This window comes from Phacochoerus africanus, chromosome 7 (assembly GCF_016906955.1).
Source record: "Phacochoerus africanus isolate WHEZ1 chromosome 7, ROS_Pafr_v1, whole genome shotgun sequence".
Lineage (NCBI taxonomy): Eukaryota > Metazoa > Chordata > Mammalia > Artiodactyla > Suidae > Phacochoerus > Phacochoerus africanus.
Genome location: NC_062550.1, coordinates 71,547,114 through 71,566,716, shown reverse-complemented (window position 1 = coordinate 71,566,716; position 19,603 = coordinate 71,547,114). Strand labels below are relative to the sequence as shown.

At 48.4% G+C, this 19,603-nt stretch overlaps 1 protein-coding gene across 2 annotated transcripts in view; it reads right to left on the bottom strand.

Annotated features, from left to right (window-relative positions):
* Positions 1-15,347, bottom strand: part of B4GALNT3 (beta-1,4-N-acetyl-galactosaminyltransferase 3) — an 87,783-nt gene extending 72,436 nt beyond the window's left edge. The window contains exon 1 of one of the 2 annotated variants that reach the window (XM_047787856.1): positions 15,140-15,347. In XM_047787856.1, coding sequence (XP_047643812.1) covers positions 15,140-15,308 — 169 coding nt within the window. In that variant the 5' untranslated portion in view covers positions 15,309-15,347. The remainder of the gene's footprint in view (positions 1-15,139) is intronic. The other variant, XM_047787855.1, reaches the window with a different exon arrangement.
* Between the last annotated feature and the right edge of the window lie 4,256 nt (positions 15,348-19,603).

Sequence of the window (19,603 nt, the reverse complement as noted above, 5' to 3'; positions counted from 1 at the left end):
CCCCAATTTTTGTACCAACAAGTACTTTAGTTTATGCCCATTTCTTTTCCTCAAAGTGGTAAATACCAACTCCAATTTAATAGTTCTTACTTCCATAAATATTTCCCCTCAACAGACAGGTGGTATTTCCCAAGTAATATAAAGCTTCGCTATTATAGAATGTTTCTTTTTCTTCTTTTTTTAGAATGTTTTTTATGCAAATATTTTTCCAGTTTTCATGCATCCAGAGCAAAGCTGAATTCTCATTCAGCATGCTAAATCAAGCTTAAATATTACTTTTTCACCTCCTCTCTGAACTCTTCCAAACATGTTCTGAACCCACTTATTGCTACCTACCTGCAATTTTTCTTCAATCTCTCATCTAGTTCATCTTTTACACCCACAAAGAATTGTCAGTAATGGACTTCCATAATCCTAGGATGAGGATTATGAAAATACCAGCCCTTATCAGCTTGTATCTTTCTACGGAGAAGAGAATAAATGAGAAATTTTTTTCTCTTTTTTCAACTTTTGCTGTGTACTTTTCTACCATGTGTTCCAGGATTCTTTGAATTTAAAATCAACTTCAGGAGTTCCCGTCGTGGCGCAGTGGTTAACGAATCCGACTAGGAACCATGAGGTTGAGGGTTCGGTCCCTGCCCTTGCTCAGTGGGTTAACGATCCGGCGTTGCCGTGAGCTGTGGTGTAGGTTGCAGACGCGGCTCGGATCCCGCACTGCTGTGGCTCTGGCGTAGGCCGGTGGCTACAGCTCCGATTCGACCCCTAGCCTGGGAACCTCCATATGCCACGGGAGCGGCCCAAGAAATAGCAACAACAACAACAAAAAAGACAAAAGACAAAAAAAAAATCAACTTCATCTGGAGTTCCCGATGTGGCACAATGGGATCAGCAGTGTCTTGGGAGCCCTGGGATGTGGGTTCGATCCCCAGCCCAGCACAGTGGGTTAAGGATACAGCGTTGCTGCAGCTTCGGCTTAGGTCACAACTGTAGCTCGGATCTGATCCCTGGCCCAGGAACTCCATATGGTGTCGGGGGTGGCAAAAAAAAAAGAGAGAGAGAGAAAAAAATCAAATTCATCTGTTCCTATTCCCCATCCCTCCTCAACTCAAGGAGGTGAGATAAGTGATCATAATTCCACTTGCTTTTATTTTTAAATTAAGTCTATACTTTTTTAGCAGAATGGGCTCTGTTCTGAGGGTGGGAGGGTGGGAGGGTTTGGACGGGGCAAGGGGACCTGTTGGGTGAGGCATGTCATGTCTTGGCTGCCCTTTGCAATATGAGAATTCAACATCAACAAGAAAGTCCTTGCAGGTGACCTTCAGCACTCAGTATCAACGCAGGGGGTCACTGGAGAAATTTCGGAAAACCCACAGATCACCCCAACGGCAGCTGAGTTGGGTACATGAAGTGGCAATAACTTTACAGGCAAGAAAAGATAAATAGATTTGAGAACCAGTCCTATACATACTTAGTACACATGAGGAAAAAAGGACCTCATGAAGTTCAGACATTAAAAGGAAGCTTCTCAGCAAACAAAAAGGCATGGTGAGAACACTGCCAGGCAGCAGGACTTCTGGGCCCAGCCCTGCTCCTGAGGCCAACTGCTTAAAACACTCGTGGCCTTAAATTCTTCACTAATAAAAAGAGAAGGCTGGGCAAACACTTTAAGAAACAATGCCAGTCAATTTCTAGTGACTGGGAGTGACCTGTTGGCTCAGTGGTTTAAGGATCTGGCATTATCACCGCTGTGGTTCGGGGCCACTGCTGTGGTGCAGGTTCGATCCCTGGCCAGGGAACTTTGGCATGCCCAGCGCATGCCCCCCCCCCCAAAGAAATATTTCATGTTCTACTGAAAATGTCTGCCATTGACCCAGAAGAACAAATGCAGGTATTTTTCATCTCACTATTTAAAAATCTATGAGATCCATGACTCTCCTAGAAGTCTTTAAAAAAAGGTTTTTTTCCTCTTTTTTTTTTGACCATGCCCATGGCATGTGGAAGTTCCCAGGGATCAAACCCACGCCACAGCAGCGACCCAAGCCGCTGCAGTGACAACACGAGATCCTTAAAGGGCTGCAAACACAAGAGAACTCCTGTCCTAGAAGTCTTGATAATATGTGAGGGAAAGCACTCAAAAACCAATCAGGGAGTTCCCGTCATGGCAAAGTGGAAACGAATCCAACTAGGAACAATGAGGTTGTGGGTTCGATACCTGGCCTCCCTCAGTGGGTTAAGGATCTGGTGTTGCTGTGAGCTGTGGTGTAACTCGCAGACGTGGCTTGGATCTGCCGTTGTTGTGGCTGTGGTGTAGGTCCGCGGCTACAGCTTCGATTAGACCCTTAGCCTGGGAACCTCCATATGCTGCGGGGGCAGCCCTAAAAAAGACCAAAAAAAAAAAAAAATCCACCAATCAGGAGAAAGACAAAGGGGTTTTAAAAGCTGATTCAGTGATGATAATAATAATACTTAACATCTATTAAACATTATTTACCAGGAAATGTCCTTAGTACTTTTTATGTTATTTCACTTAACTGTCGCAATGAAACCCAGTAAGGTAGGTACTACCACTAATATTCCCATTTTATAGATAGGGAACTTGGGCACATTGAGGCTCAGTAACCTGCTCACGGAGGCACGGCTTACCCAGGCACTGGAGCCAGGATTATCAGGGAGGCTGACTTCAGACATGGCTCTCCATCCATCACATGCTAGGAAGGAAGGGAGGGAGGAAGAAAAGGCGTGAAGACCCTGGCAGAAGGACACCACAGAGACCTCAAAAGTTGAGGCAGAAAGGATGGCGGTGTGCGTGTGAAGGGACCGTGGGCCAGAGGAAGGTTATGCCAGCTGAATTCTTAGCTAACCACCTGCTTCCCACCAGGGCTCATGGGGAGGGTGAGGCAAACAGCCGTGACCAGACCCTTCGGGGCCACCTCTGAGTTCTCTGACAACCTAAGCTGGAGCTCACAAGACCAACCCAGACAAAGGAGGAATAAAGAAAACATCAGCTGGGAGTTCCCAAAAGGGTGAGGTCAGCTGGTACTGAAATAACAGAGGAAGCCTTTAGGCAAGGGACAGGCTGAAAGGACCAGCAAGCAGAGGGTGTCGTGAGACTGCAGAGCTGCGTTACAGAGTCTGAGAAAAGAGCCAGCAGCCCGGGGACAGGCGACCCAGCTCTGGTTCTCGCGGCAGGAAACCACTGCGCAGCAATTGCTCTGGGACACTGACTCCCGGGGCTTATACGCGCTCTCCTGCATCTCCCGGCAGCCAGGCTGCTCCCTGTCTCTCTTCCTCTCTTGGACAACTGCCCCTGCAGCTCGAGTGAAGGGATTTAACTGGATGTCCCCAAGTCAACTAAGCTCTAAGAACAAGTTCGGGGCAAGGCCCTCAGGCAGAGTGCTTAACCAGGCACCCATGGGGTCAGGGGCCTGTGTACCTCTCCCACATAGTACACAAGATATGAGGGGGAAGGCAACTTTCGGGGGAGAGAGTCCCCAGTTTCCTCATCAGATTCTTGCAAGTGTCTACTAGCCACAAAAGGTGGAAAAATCTCTGCACTGGGAGCCCAAGGGGAAAGCACCTGGTCTGGCACTCTAGAAATTCAGTCTCATGGGGGAAGATGGATGGACAGAAATAACACCGAGGCAAGGCCACCTTTGAAAAGCATGATGATGGGGTACAAAGAAGTGGAGGGGGAGGAGAGCAGAGGTTCGTTCCAACGGGGCTGTCTGTCGATGGGACCTCTTCCCCCGTACCCTGGTTTTGGGATCCAAGTTTGCAATGAGGAAGAAACAGCCGTATGAGTTCTTCCCAGACCCAGACAGAGCCTCTGGCCAGCACTCCTGCTCAAACACCCCTACAGCAAACTCCATCACTGAAAAAGATGCTTCCTGAAAATAAGCACTGCCCCTGGCCTGCCTGCCTCCTCCGCCAGCTCCTGTCCTCTGAATCCCTGGGGTGCCTAAAACACTTACCCACAGGGGCCCCTCACACTCCCAGCCTCTCTGCTCTCACCCTCCATCCAGAAGCTTTGTGCCATCATGGGTTTCATTCCTTTCTAAGAAGTCCTGTGGTAACAACAGACTATTGGAGTTGGAGGAGGTCTTAAAAATTCAAGCCAGGGGACTTCCTTTTGGGAAATACAGCAAAATACTAAGAAATGCTGCATAAAACTTGACAAATTTATCTACATATTGAAGCACTCCATAAAATAAGAGCAATCTCCAGGGGCCACAAAATGAAGATGTGAATATGGGTGCAGCTCCCATTCAAGGTGGGGGCAACTAACAACTTTAGACACTTGATTAGGTTAAATGGATTTGAGAATATTAAAACCATAACAACAATTTTTAAAAAGGAATCAAATCTGAAATAGAACCAAATAAACCTTACAGACATGAAAAATACATTGACTGAACCAAATGAAAAAAACAGGGAGTTTCTGTTGTGGCTCAGCAGATTAAGGACACAACATTGTGTTCGTGAGGAGGCGGGTTCCATACCTCGCCTCGCTCAGTGGGTTAAGGATGCAGTGTTGCTGCAAGCTGCAGCACAGGTCTCGGATACAGCTCAGCTCTGGCGTTGCTGTGGCTGTGGTGTAGGCTAGTGGCTATGGCTCCAATTTGACCCCTTGCCTGGGAACCTCTATAGGCGATGGATGTGGACCTAAAAAGACAAAAAGAAAAAGAAAAAACAGGGCAGACATCTCTCCCTCAACTTTCCTCCTTAATTTTCTGCCCCCTCTTTATGCCATTGTGATTTTCCCTGCCTTCTGCTGCTGGAGGTCCTTCACCTGAGGTGTGCTCCCCGCCCCCTCTCCCTTTTCCCAGCCAGAGGGCTCAGCTAAAATAAAAAAGGAGAACCAAGGTTCCCGCTGTGGGTGCAGTGGGTTAAGAATCCAACTGCAGCAGCTTGGGTGACTAAGGTCGTGCAGGTTTGATGCCCAGCCTGCTGCAGTGGGTTAAAGGATTTGGCATTGCTGCAGCTGCAGCATAGGTTGCGGATGTGGCTCGGGTTCAGTCCCTGGCCTGGAAACTTCCATGTGCCATGGGTGTGGCCATAGAGTGTTTTGAAAAAGAGAGAGAGAGAGAGAGAGAACCAAGAACTGAGGACTCAGCCTAACACTTTGTCCTGGTTCATGAGAAAACCCTCAACGTCCACACCCCCTGCCCATCTTTGACTCAGAGGTGGTGGGGAACAGACTCTAGACCAGCTGGTGGGCCAGGGGAGGGTCTGAGTGGGCACCTGCCTGCATGCATCCATTTGAACCCTGGTTGGCAGGAAGGGTGGAAAGGAGAGGATCAGAGGATTTGTAAGAAGATCTCAGCAGAGAGGCCTTTAATCTTCGCAGCAACTGCTGTATGGAGACCACGTTGTCAGGGATGACCTTGGAGGCCAAGAAGCCAGAAGCACTGGGAGAGCTGCCACCTCTCAACCAGGCAACTGAGACTTGAAAGACCAGAGCCAGAAGGCCAAAGATGAACTGTCCCCTAGGCTCCTTTGTGACTTGAGAGAGGTTCCAAACCTGCCCCCGCAAAAAGCATCCCATTGAACAGAAGATTATGAAACTGAAGCCCTCAAAAGAAAAAGGACTTGCCCAAGAACCCAGGAGAAGTTGGCTTAAAGCTAAGATCTGAGCAGAGATAAAACCCAATGTTCTTGCCTCTCAGGCCCGGAAGTCCCCTGAGCATACGTGAAGGACGTGCTGCAGAGTGACAACTGCTGAGCCCTGGTGCCCTGGTCCACCCCCCAAATAGCTCTCACTCTTAGCAAAATACTTGACTTCTAGCCCCTCCCCATCAACACAGACCTTTGCCTGGGGTACTCTACCCTGGAAGAATGTGCAAGTGGTGGCAGGTGTGGACACAGGTGGCCTGGAGATGGCTGAGGGACTGGGCACGGCCAGCAAAAGGGCCACCTGAAGAATGGACCCATGCACCCCTGTGGGCCCTGCCTTTCCCTAATTTCTACCAGGTTGTAAACTCCGAAAGGGAAGAGATGGGAAGGAACATTCTTTGAGCTTTAACGTGTGCTAGGCTTATTGCAGTCTAATTGGGCCCGTAAAGTGTGCGAGCTCACTAATCTTACTTACAAGAAAGGCTCTACAGGAAGGTCATGTAACCCCACTACCCCGATGAAGCATCTGAGGCTTGAAAAGGAATAAGGTCCTGGAACTGGTGAGTAATAAAGCTTGGATTTGAATCCTGCCCTGTCTTCAAATTCCTTAAGTCTTTCCAGGACTCATCAATGCTTTTTATCCCCCCATAAAAAAGTAAATGCTCACAAACATTTTACTCCAGTTTTAAAATGAATCATCTCTGCATCACTTGGGATTTGCAAAATAAGAATTGAAAATGACACATCACTTAATTTCCTGGGCATTTATATAGGCACACCTTGCTTCATTGCACTTAGAAGATATTGTAGGGTTTGGTTTTTTTTTTTTTTTTAACAGATTGAAGGTTTGTGGCAACCCTGCATTGAGCAAGTCTATTGGCACCATTTTTCCAACAGCATTTGTTCATTTTGAACTGTTTTTTTCTTTTTCTTGCCTTTTTTTTTTTTTTTTTTTTTAAGGGCTACACCTGTGGCATACGGAGGTTCCCAGGCTAAGGGTCAAATCAGAGCTGTAGCTGCTGGCCTACACCACAGCCACAGCAACACAGGATATCTAAGCCTTGTCTTCGACCTACACCATAGAGCATGGGAATGCTGGATGCTTCAACCACAGAGAAAGTCCAGGAATGAACGTGCATCCTCGTGGATGCCAGTCAGATTCGCTAACTGCTGAGCCACGACAGAAAATCCTCTTTTTTCTTTTTCTTTTGGAGCCGCCCCATGGTATATGGAGTTCCTGGGTCAGGGATCAGATCCCAGCCACAGTTTCAACCTGAGCCACAATTGCGGCAATGCCGGAACCCACTGCCCTGGGCCAGAGAAGGAACCTGCTTCCAGGAGCTGCAGAGATGCCACCGATCCCATGCACAGCAGGAACTACTCAAACTTTATTATTATTCTATTTGCTATGGTGATCTGTGGTCAGTGATATTTGATGCTACTAGTACAAAAAGATTAAGACTCACTGAAGGCTCAGATGACAGCATTTTTACCAATAAAGTGTTTTTTTCCAGGAGTCAATGAAATATTTTTATTTATTTGTTTATTTATTTTTGTCTTTTCAGGACCACATCGGGCATAGGGAAGTTCCCAAGATAGGGGTCAAATCAGAGCTGTAGCTGCTGGCCTACACTACAGCCACAGCAATGCCAGATCCTTAACCCACTTAGAGAGGCCAGGATCGAATCCACATCCTCATGGATACTAGTCAGGTTCATCACCACTGCGCCACAATGGGAACTCCAAGTATTTTTTTTGTTGGCTGTGCCCGTGGCATATAGAAGTTCCCAGGCCAGAGACTGAACCTGTGCCACAGCTGTGACTCAAGCCACAGCAGTGACAATGCCAGACCCTTAACCACTAGGCCACTGGGGAACTCCAAATTCAATAAAGTGTTGTGGGTTTTTTTAAGAAGTTATTTATTTATTTTTATTTTTGCCAGACCTACTCTTTGCACTTTTTTTTTTTTTACTTACAATGTTGTATTACTTTCAGGTGGGCAGCGAAGTGATTCAATTATACATATCATATATCCATTCTTTTTTCCCATATACGTTACCATATACGTTATTACAGACTACTGAGTAGATTTCCCCGTGCTATACAGTAGGTCCTTCTAGTTAATTATCTATTTCATATACAGTAGTGTGTGTATGTTACTCCCACCTCAACAAAGTTTTTTCTCTTTTTGTTTTTTTAGGGCCACATTCACAGCATATGGGGGTCTTAGACTAGGGGTCAAATTGGAGCTGTAGCCGCTGGCCTACACCATAGCTATAGCAGGGCCAGATCCAAGCCACATCTTCGACCTACACCAAAGCTCATGGCAACGCTGGATCCTTAACCAAGGCCAGGGATCAAACCTACATCCTCATGGATACTAGCTGGATTTGTTTCCACTGAGCCACAACAGGAACTCCAAATATTTTGGCTTTTTAATCTAGAATTCTTTCCAGAATCCAGCATCTGGTTATCAAAAAACCTCTAGGTCAGAGTAGTGGAATTTCAGGTGATTGTTTTTTTTGTTTTGTTTTGTTGTCTTTTGTCCTTTTAGGGTCGCGCCCGTGGCATATGGAGGTTCCCAGGCTAGGGGTCTATCAGAGCTGTTGCTGCCGGCCTACACCACAGCCAAAGCAATGCTAGATCCGAGCCAAGTCTGTGACCTACACCACAGCTCATGGCAACGCCGGATCCTTAACCCACTGAGCGAGGCCAGATATCGAACCCACAACCTCACAGTTCCTAGTTGGATTTGTTTCCACTGTGCTGAGATGGGAACTCCTCAGGAGGTGATTGTTAATTTCTTCTTCTTCTTTTTTTTTGGCTGTGCCTGCAGCATATGGAAATTCTCTGGTCAGGGACTGAACCCAGCCACAGCAGTGACAACACCAGATGCTTAACCTGCCACACCATAAGAGAACTACTCTTCTTCATACTTTTATATATACCATAGCACTGTCACTGACTTCTTTATGCCTTGATTTGGTCCAGAAAAACTTAACATGGCTTGCAAGTATCACAGAATATAAGACAACATAAATGAGAATAGTTGTGGGGAAAAAAAGAAAAAGATATAGGCACAAAACTGATGCCAAAATGTAGATTACAAAACTTTTATAAGTTTTTCCATATGAACCAAAAACTAAAGCTTTCTAGTAACCAACACAAAGGGAGAAACCTGAGTGGTTATACAGTTGACATGACCAATAAAAATTAAAACAAACGGATTGCTCAAGAGAGCATGGCTAGTTTAACATCAAAACCAGAAGAAAAGTTCTCATCACAAGAATAAAAAATGTAATTATGTGGGATGACAGATGTTAACCAAACTTAATATAGTGATCATTTTGCAATATATACACATATCAAATCATTATGTTGTATACTTTAAACTAATATATCAATTATATCTCTTAAACGGGGGGGAGGGGGAAGACCAGAAGAAACATCTCTGGGAGGTTCTCATATACAGGATAAGCAATGGTTCTCAATCCCTTCCTTGGAGACTCTCACAGGGCTGTCTCTCATAGCACTTAGGTCCTGGGTCTTCCTTGGCCCCTCAAGTTACTGTATCAGTTGTACGTGGGTGCCTAAAGCACAAAAAGGTAATTTTACAGAGGTTAACGTAGTCTAGACATGCAGCCATTATCTGGTAAGTAATGAACATGTGTCCTTTTTATAATCATAAAGAAATAAATCAGGAATTCCTGGCTCAGCAGAAACGAATCTGACTAGTATCCATCCAGCACTGCTGTAGCTGTGGTGTAGGCCAGCGGCTGCAGCTCTGATTTGACCCCTAGCCTGGGAACCTCCATATGCCTCAGGGGCAGCCCTCAAAACTAACTAACTAACTAAATAAATCACAGCAAGTTAAGGATCCAGCATTGTCACTGCTATGGCTCTGGTCACTGGTGTGGTACAGGTTCAATCCCTGGCTCAGGAACCTCCACATGCCGAAGGTACAGCCAAAAAACCAAATAAATAAAAATTAAGGAGTTCCCATTGTGGCTCAGCAGGTTAAGAACCCAACTAGTATCCATGAGGATGCAGGTGATTCCTGGCCTCACTCAGTGGGTTAGGGATCTGGTATTGCTGTGGCTGGGTGCAGGCCAGCCACTGCAGCTCTGATTCGACCTCTAGCTTGGTAACTTCTGTATGCCACGGGTATGGCCCTAAAAAGACAAAAAAAAAAAAAAGGAAGAAGAAGAAAAAGAAAACAAAATCACACAGTGATTCCATTTCCATAAAGTCTAAAAATAGACTAAATTAATCTGTGCACATGGTAGTGACCTAAAGTGATGGTAATCCTCTGCTCCTTCACCGGGGTGTCCTTACAGGGGTGTGTTCAGTCTGTGGGCATTCATCAAGCTGTACCCTTACATGTGCACTTTTCTGTGCATATAAGATACTCCCATGAAAAGCAGAAAACAACAACAACAAAAAAACACAGGGACCACAAGGACAACTGCAAGCTTGTTTTCTCAAAAAGTTGGTCAATAGTTAAGAAATTTAGGAGTTCCTATTGTGGCTCAGCAGTAATGAACTCAACTAATATCCATAAGGACAAGGGTTCGAGCTCTGGCCCCACTCAATGGGTTAAGGATCTAGCATTGCCATGAGCTGCAGTGTAGGTCGCAGACACGGCTCAAATCTGGCATTGCTGTGGCTGTGGCGTAGACTGGCAGCTGCAGCTCTGATTTGACCCCTAGCCTGGGAACTTTTATATGCCACAGGTGCAGCCCTAAAAAGACCAAAAAAATTTTTTTTAATTGTTTTGGCTGTGCCTATACAGCATGGCAAGTTCTAGGACCAAGGATCAAACTCACACCATAGCAATGACCCCGTGGCATATGGAAATATCTCATGGATACTTCTAACATTAAAAGCAGCAATTGCTGGAAACTAAGCATCTGTAAAAATATAAAGATCTATCCATCACGCTTTGCTCAGGATGCATAACATATTCAGCCTGGGGCCCTTTATATGCCCCATCCAAACCCGTCTCAACTTTTCCAGTAGTACTCTTTATATCAGATAACATATGAATCTATTAATTGGATTACAAAGTCAAAGGAAGAATGCATGGTTGGCCTAGCTAAGACCTCACCATCCTTGGACAGAAGGAAACGTGCTTGTGGAAATGAAAAGGGTAGGATCTGAGGCTGGTGGAACTGGGTAGAGAACCAGACAGTGAGTGGCTGACTCCAAGAACAGCCTCCAGGCCCCCTTCCAAAGCAAACTCTGCTCTGGCGGCTGCTCTGCTCCGCTCCATAAAGCCCAGCACTGGAGGGCAAGACCAGGCTCCAGGGCCTGGAAAACTACTGCAGTGCACTCCCAGCCCCTCCTAAAACTGGCACAGAGTGGCTGCTTCAAAGACCTGGTGCTGCAAAGCAGTTAAAACTGTGCGGGGCTTCTGAAAAACTCCCAGGACCACCGAGCAGGAGAATGGGGCCTCAGCCCAGACCAGGGTCCCTGGGTGGACAGCAGGGCCAGCTGTGCTGCTGTCATTCCGGGGCCATGTCAAAAAGGACTGTAGAGGCTGGGGAAGCAGAGGCCAAGGCTGGGTGAGAGCTCCTGTCCTTTCACACTGCGATCCTGGCACAGACCTCGCTGGTCCAGAGGAAACACACTTTTAATCAAAAAGCACTGATGGCTTGATTCTCTTTCGCATTTGTGTTCAAAGGCTATTGTTGTTTATATGTATTATAGTACAAGGAACAAGAATTCCTAGGTTCTATTCTTGGATCTGTCACTGATAAACAAAGTATCTGCCAGTGGAAAATATCAGGTGCTTGGAAATTCAGAGCTTACCATCCATAACCAGAAGGTATCTGAGTACCTAGTATTTGCCCTGAATTGAATACTGATTTGAAGTTACATGCAGCAGCCGGGTGGCCAGAATAGCAACAAAAAGAGAGGTAAGCAGAACACAGGAAAGGGGGCCAGCCCAGCCAGGGCAGAATGCCACAGGGTCCCGGCCACAAGGAGCCCAGAAGGCAGCTGTGCTTCCCTCTCCATTGCCTCTGCTCTGAGTCTCAGCTCTAAGCCACATCCCTGCTCTGCCCCTCTCCCTCGCTTATATCTCAGGTTACTATTCTGCCCTGAGTTTCCTCTGTTCCTGAAGGGCTTGTATCCTTTTCAAATTGGAATGGCTGTGGTGACCCCAGGGCCACAGGGCCCGCCTGACATCTGTGGGTGTGCCTCCTCAGCACACTCAGAGTCAATTAGGAATCACAAGGGCCATCAACTATAATAGAAGAAATAAAAATCTGGAAAAAAAAGGAAAAAAGAAGGAAATCATAAGGGCCAGCCAGAGAGATGTGTTACGGTTTCAGGGGTAAAAGCTGATTGAGTCCTGAGCTTGAGAACACTTTGGGGTTCAGCAGGTAAGCTGGGCACTTAAATGGGGACATTCCAGATTCAGAAAGAGGCTGGTGCACACTTCCACTCGGTCCTGGCTCTGCGCCCAGATGTGATGCTTGGCTCCTGCACCAAGCTGGTCCCAGTGGTAGGTCAATTATAGAGCAAAGAACCTAGAAACCATTTGAGTCCAGCCTCTGCCCTCAAGCAGGACGTAGCCAATCCAATCTGAACAAATGGGTATAGCTCATTAAAACCTGCCAGAATGGAGTCTTTAACTTCCAATAATAGCCTGCTCCCAGGATTGCTTTCAGCCAGTACACACCAGTACGGCTATGCCAGTGGTCAAAGTACTGGTATGTAGTGGTATATAGCCCCAGGCCCTCTGAATGTCCCACTAGAGCCTTGACCTGTCCTCAGGGAAGCTCCATGACGCAGCAGCTAAAGGGCTAATGCCAGCCACAGCAGGGAGCCATCCCCTCCCCCCCGACAGAACTGGCTCCATACAAAGTACACAATCGTTAAACAGCTTTACTATCTCCTTGACTGTTCCATTCTACAACACTTCCAGCTGCTTTCTCCTATCTACTGAATGAATGGTTTATTCAAAGTCTTTCATGATATAGCACCAACCGCTATTCTCCTCCACCCTCTGCTTCACCAAAAGCAGGTGCTCAATGCTCCCAAACACTAACTTTTCCTTGACTCTTGGTCTTTGCTTCTGTTGCTCCTTCTGCCTGGATAGCTTTTTCTGTATTCATCAGAGTCTTATCAACTCCTAAGGATCTCCTGAAATGTCACCACTTCCATGAAATATTAGTTCAAAGAGCCGTGTCCCACCTCCAGAAGTGTCACAGCAACGTCTACTTCTACCTTTGTCAAACATAATGGTTGTCTCGAATTACGACTATTTTCATATATGCACCCAACCCCCCGGTACAGAGAAAGCTATGAGACCACAGTAAGGGAGTGCGAGTCATCACCACATCTAAGTGACCCAGCACAATGCCGTGCTCCAGCTATGTGCTAAACAAATATTTGTTTGAGTGAGTGAACAGCTCTCTTTCTTTTGTCCAAGGGACCCATTTTTCTATCCGTTAATGATTTTGGTGGCTTCTCTCTGAAGTTACTCCAATTGCGGTTGTATCTTTTTCTACATATGGAGCCCAAATTGCACATCACCATATCAAACTACTGGGTTATTCCATGAAGAAGCCGGAAGCACACTCCCCTGTCATTACTTTACCACCCTGGAGTCTGTAACCGCCACCTCTCCACACACTTCTTCTAGCGCCAGATCAGTGACCCACCACACAGGGACAGGCAAATGAAGGGTTCTTGGTAACAGAGGCTGGCTCTGAGATGACAGGAAGGCTGGTGGTGGAGTGAGTTGGCCGGGGCTGCCAGAGAGAGGCAGGGTGGCTTGTTGGGAAACAGAGCCAAGACAGGGTTCTGGTTGCTGCTGTATGCTGGGCTGTAGAAGAAGGAAGGCTCCCTGTCCCCCACCCCCAACTCCCCACATCCTAATTCCTCCTCCCGTGCTTGCCCTCCAGAGGAACAGCCCAGCTGGGAGTAAAACCTATGAGACAAGAGAAGACATTGATACACCTTGTCTGAACTTCTTAAAAACAAAGGATGGGAGACTAGAGCCATTGTCCAAATCTTATTCCAAAAAGAAATCAAGGGAAGAGTGGAACACAACGGGTCAGCCCAGCATGAAAAGCCACCCTGACAGCAGGTGGGCTTCAGGGATCTAGGAGGATGCGAAGAGGATAAGAGTGGTCCATTAGTGCCCAGATATGGGCCCCGGTTAAAAATGATAGTTAGGTAAATAGAAAGCCAATTTTGGAATAAGAAGATGGGAACATTCTTCTGGAGAAGGGTCAGCTTGGAAAAGGAAACAAAGAATAAGAAAACCCAGTCAGTGACTTAAAACTCATCTAGAAGGGAAAACAAACAGACCCAGGAATTGATGGCTGAGGAGGAGGCAGAGGCTGGGAGCCAGAGTGAGAGATGATGCCTGGGCAGAGCCTTCCTCCTGGGCTGAGCTCCCTGACCCAGGAAACGCAGAGGCAGGGAGATCACACAACCTTACCGTCCACATTAAAAGGGACCTTGGAAATGATTTAATCCAGCTTTCTTCTACCTGAGAAGCCGCCATCTTCCCCCCGACTCCTCAACCAGGTAGTTGGTGGCAGAACCAGGAATGGAACCTCAGACTCCAATGCTCAGCCAGAGTTACTGCAACCGCCACAGAGTGAAAGTTTCTGCCATAAATATCTATCTCTACCCTGAACCAGCTCAATTACCCACCCTAGTAATTCCCTGTCTTTGGCCACAAGAGGAGGCAAAGCACCACACCCAGCCCTGGGCAGAGCAGCTGACACAAGAACTTAGAGCATCTTCTCAGCAGAGTTTCATCAGTCCTTCCTCTGGGTTCCTGAAAGGGAGAATGTTTATAATTTCAGACAATGTCCTGAAATTATAAACCTCCACCCCTCAGCCTTGGGAAAGGCACCTGGTAGTTCTAGGAGTGTCTCCTTCTTCCAACTCTTCCAGCGACCTTTCACACAGTCCCTGACGCGTTGGGAGTTTTACTTTACTCCATCAGTAGTAAACTGAAAATGCTTTCAGACAGCCAAGCCCGTCAGAGGGCAAAAAAAAAGACCACCCCTCTCCCGTTTTCCTAGGAGGAACCCAAGGCACAGAAAAATCAAGCGGCCCTGGCTCAGTTGAAAAAGAGATGCAGGAATAGACCACTGTTTGGTCCGCTGAGCTGGCCGCTGCTCCCTGAACAGGCTCTGGGGGTTCAGCCCACTCCGCAGGGTGCCCCACGGGGGCTGCACACAACAAGCTGAGAGATGGCCAGGACCAGGAGAGGGGACCGCTTGTGGGGGGGGGGGGGCTCAGAGGAAGAGAAAGGGGCTGGGAAGGGAGTGGCGTGTGGGAAGAGGGGGAGGCGAGTGACTCCCGGAGGACCGGTTAAAATAAAGGACCCGGCCGGCGTCCCGCAGCCCTCAGCCCGGCGCTCAGCCCCGCGGCTCCCCGGCCTTGCTCCCGCCGGGCGCCCGGCACCTGGAGACCGGGTCTCAGTTGGGGGGGCGGGTCCCCCAGACGCGGGAGCCGCCGGCCCTGCCTAACCCTCCTCGGCGCCCGCGCTACTTACTCCGGTTCAAGGGGTTCCCGCCGACCTGGGCCGACGCCGCCAGTTCCAGATAAAGAGTCCAGAGCCCCACGGACACCAGGGCGAGCAGCAGCAGCAGCCGGAAGCGCCTTCGCAGCAGCTTGACCGGGCGCTGGAGCAACAGGAGCCGCGCGGCCCGGGGGCCCCCCATGGCGCCGCGCCCCCCAGCCCCGGCCAGATCTTAGCGCCGCGCCCTGGCCGCCTCCCCCGGCCGCTCCGCCGCGGGGAGCCGGCTCATGCTCCGCGCAGGCCCCCGGCTCCCGCGCCGGCCCGGGGCGCCCGGCGCAGCCTGGTTCCTCCCGTGGGCCCTCCGGTCTCCCGCCCACGCCGGGGTAAGGGCTAGCTGCCTGCTGCCCAGCCGCTCCTCGCTCCCTGCTCGCTCCCGCGTCTGCCCACGAGGAGGCTCCCCAGGTGCGCCCGCCCCTCCTCGTGCCCCCCTCCCGCGGCTCCGGCCGCTGCCCACCTGCCCCGCCCCCAGCCTGGCCCCGCCTCCGAACACAGGTGGGTCCCGCCCCTGAGCCGCGCCAGAAAGGGAACTGCAGGCCCTGGTCTCTCTGGTCGCCCGCGCCTCGGCCCACTAAGGGTGCGCAGGGCGCGCGGGGGCGAGTTGTGATCTGGCCTCCGCGTCTGAGGGAGATTGGGCAGAGTTACTCCCGTGGCCGAAGTGAAGTCCAAGCTGGGTAGACGTCCGGGGCGGGGGTGGGGGGAGTGTTGGGGAGGCTGGGGGCCTTTTGTGGCCTGCAATGACCCGACTCCCTGCTTTAGGTAATGAGAGTTCGGAAGCCATGAACACTTAATTCAGTTAGTCCCCTCTTCCAAGTCGGATCTCAGGACCCTTCCTCTCCAGCCTTAGCACATCTCCAAGAGGCACTGGGAGAGTTATAATGGCACTCCAGCGTGAACCCCAAGTAGTTTTTCCCAGACTAGCATAACAGAGCTTTGGGGGGAGAGTAGATGTTAAAGAGTTCTGAGGAAGAATTACAAGTAAAAAACAAAAACAGGAGTTCCACTTGTGGCTCAGCAGGTTAAGAACCTGACTCGTATTCATGAGGACCGGGTTCCCCTACCAGGCCTCGCTCAGTGAGGTAAGGATCCTGCAGTTGCCTTGAGCTGCGGGGTAGGTCGCAGATGCAGCTCAGATCCTGAGTTGCTGTGGCTTTGGCATAGGATGGCATCTGCAGCTCTGTTTGTACCCTTAGCCTGGGAACTTCCATAGTGGGTGTGACCCCAAAAAGCAAAAAATAATAATGAAAGAAAAAAAAAAGAAAAACAAAAATAGAAACCCAAACAAACAAAAAAACCCCCCAAAAAACCCCAAAAAACCCAAAACACAGAAACTCACTCCTGAGGTTAAAAAGTTCATCAAGATATTGTGAATACCAGTCCTCTGCCTTCAGGCAGGTAAAACATTACTATCTGATTTAAATGAGATAATTAAAGTTCAGAGGAGCACAGTGGACTGCCTGAGGTCATTCAACAGTGAACAGTACAGTTTTCTTTTTCAATTTTTCTCCCAGAGAGAATGGCCAAGAGATCACGAGGAAAGCTGAGGATCAGAAGCATTCCCAGGGAGTTCCCTGGTGGCTCAGCAGGTTAAAGATCCAGTATTGTCACTGCTGTGGATTGGATTGCTGCTGTGACATGGGTTACATCCCTGGGCCAGGAACTTCCACATGCCAGGGGTACAGCCAAAAACAAACAAGCATTCCCGGATATTTTAAAGCAAATGAACAACATGCAAACAATGTTCAATGACAGAAGTTCACAGAATTCAATGCTGTTTCCTCCTCTCTCTGCTACCACCTTTGCTGGATGTTCAGCTGTCCTATAGGCTCTACTGGATTATGTAACTTTTCCTAGCTTCGCCACCCCCCCCCAACTCCAGGCTCCCCACCTGCATTCCCCTACCATCCTCTCCATTACCATTAGGTTTTTACAAATTTTTTTTACACATCCATACACCTCAAAATGTTTAATGACTCCCTAGTGCTTACCGATTAAAATGCAAAATGTCGGGTGTTCCATCGTGGCTCAGTGGGTTACAAAACAGACTAGTATCCTTAAGGATGTGGATTTGATCCCTGGCCTCGTTCAGTGGGTTAGGGATCCCACATTGCCATGAGCTGTGATGTAGGTGGCAGACACGGCTCGGATCCCATGTTGCTGTGGCTATGGTATAGGCTGGCAGCTATAGGTCCGATTCAAGCCCTAGCCTGGGAACCTCCATATGCCGAAGGTGGCTTCAGCCCTAAAAAGCTAACTAAATAAATAAATAAAATGCAGACTGGCAATCTGGAATTCAAGATCTTCCACAACATCTTCCAACTTTGTGTGACCATGTGAAAGTTTCTTCAGCTAAAACGAATTCATTTACTGCCTCCAACACATTTTCCTTTTCATTTGGGTCAGGTCTGACCCCTTCTTCAAAGTCCATTTCAGGTCTATGAAGCTTTCTTGGACCAGCCCAGTCCTAAGCAGCCCCATCCTCCTTGGAGCTTTCGTAGAACCGATGCTCTGATCTGTATCCACCCCCTGATAGGTACACACTCACTTTGAGTCTTGTTTCCTAACTTCTCCGTAAGGCTTCAAAGATGGGAACTGTCCATCCCCAGGACGCAGCACACCATCCATTTTAGCAAGGGATACTCTGAGGATGGAGACTAGAGCCAGCAGCCCCCAGAACTTTCAGTGTAGTTCTTTAGCAAAGGGTGAATTTGAAGGACAATTCTCTAATAATAGCCCCAAGGAAATGTCTCTGCGAAGGTCCAAACCACAGATGGGTGCATTTCCCACCTCTTCTTCCTCTCCAGAAGACCGGACAGGAGCGGCCAGAGTGCACACGCTTGGTTGAAGCAGGGGGCAGGGGACCAGGATCTCTCTCACTGGGGGCAAGCACACTGGATGTGAGGTTAAGCCACTATCGGTACTCTGACAGAGAGAGGTGGCAGCCCCACGAGTCTCTCCTCAAGGCTGGCCCTCCTGAAGAACTGCCATGCCTTCGATCAACCAAACCCTTGAAGTGTGTATTATGCGGGAACGAGAAGAGCTACAAAACAGGGAGTGTGCCATTTAGCTGAGAAAAGATATTACACTAAAATAGAAAGTTGACACTTTAAAAGTTGGGTTTCTGGTCCAAGGAGTGAATTCCAAGGAAATTCAGAAAAGGAAAGAGATCAGTCTGTACCTCTCAATCTTTCACCCTCCTCTCCTCACTCCTACTCTGTTCTTATACCTTGAACAGATGGTTTCTTTGCCGGTTTTATGGTGAGAGTGCAGGGCTGGGAAGGGGTACTGAGGCCAGGAACCCCCTAGGACACTCCCTCCCCCTTCCATTCCCTTTCCTGCTGTGGCTGCCTCACACCAGACCCCGCTTTCAGACTCCCTATCCAAATCCCTTTTCAACTCCTAGTGACACCATAGCAGGTGAGGAGATAAACTTTGAGACCCAAATTCCTTTATCCATTAATTGAGCTAGCTGTCATCCTCCCTCAGGTCCAGAGGGATTCATGATGACAAATTTTGGTGGCATAATATTGCCACCAAAATCTGTCCATCATCACATCAGTTTAACTGATATTCACTGGTTCTTCTCATGCTTTTCTCCATCCTTTCACTCTCGCACTTCAGACCTGGCACTAGAATGGCCCAGGGTCACCTCACACAAATTGCACCAAGGAAAAAAATAAGTTTCAGTATGTCACCTGTGATACTGATGGGACAGTCTCTATCTTTGGCTTGGCAAGGATGTCAGCGTTGAGACAAAGCACAAAGCTTCTTGCCCCAGATTACAGAGGCTTTGTAAGGGAAATCAACCTAAGCTTTCTAAAATGGGCCGAAGCTAGCCCAGGAAAACTCTGATTTGTTAAGAGGGAGGGGTGGCCAGTGACCTGTCGCTGTGTTAGCAGAACTCTCGTATCAGGAGCAACGCTTATCCTAGACTGTAGGGATGCCAGAATATACTAATTCCCTTAAACCTGGTGCTACTTCCCCTTTCCTAAAACCTGACATCTACTTTGGAACGTAGCACCCTTGAGCTTACAGCATGCATGTTTTATTTCTCACCGTACCGTGAGAATAGCAGGGGAGGTATTCTCCCTTTTACAGACAGGCTTCGCAAGCAAGCTCAGTTTCTTGAAGATGACCTGCACCAAGTTCACAGGACCGATGAGTGACGGAATCAGGACTAGAACCAGCTCTTGAGCCTCTGGCCCTCTTCCCCTTGCACCCAGAGAGGCCTCCTTCTTCTGCCCAACCATCCAGATTCCTTTACACCCAGAGAGACCCTCACTCTGTTACTTCAGGAGCTTCCCTGCTCTTCAAATGTGTTTCTTGGAGATACCTTCGTTGGGAATTCCAGTGATAAATCAATGAGGATCTCTGGGCCATCACTAATGTCTTAGACCAAGACGTAGAGGCCTAAGTTCCCCTGAGAGAATTCCTGAGAAA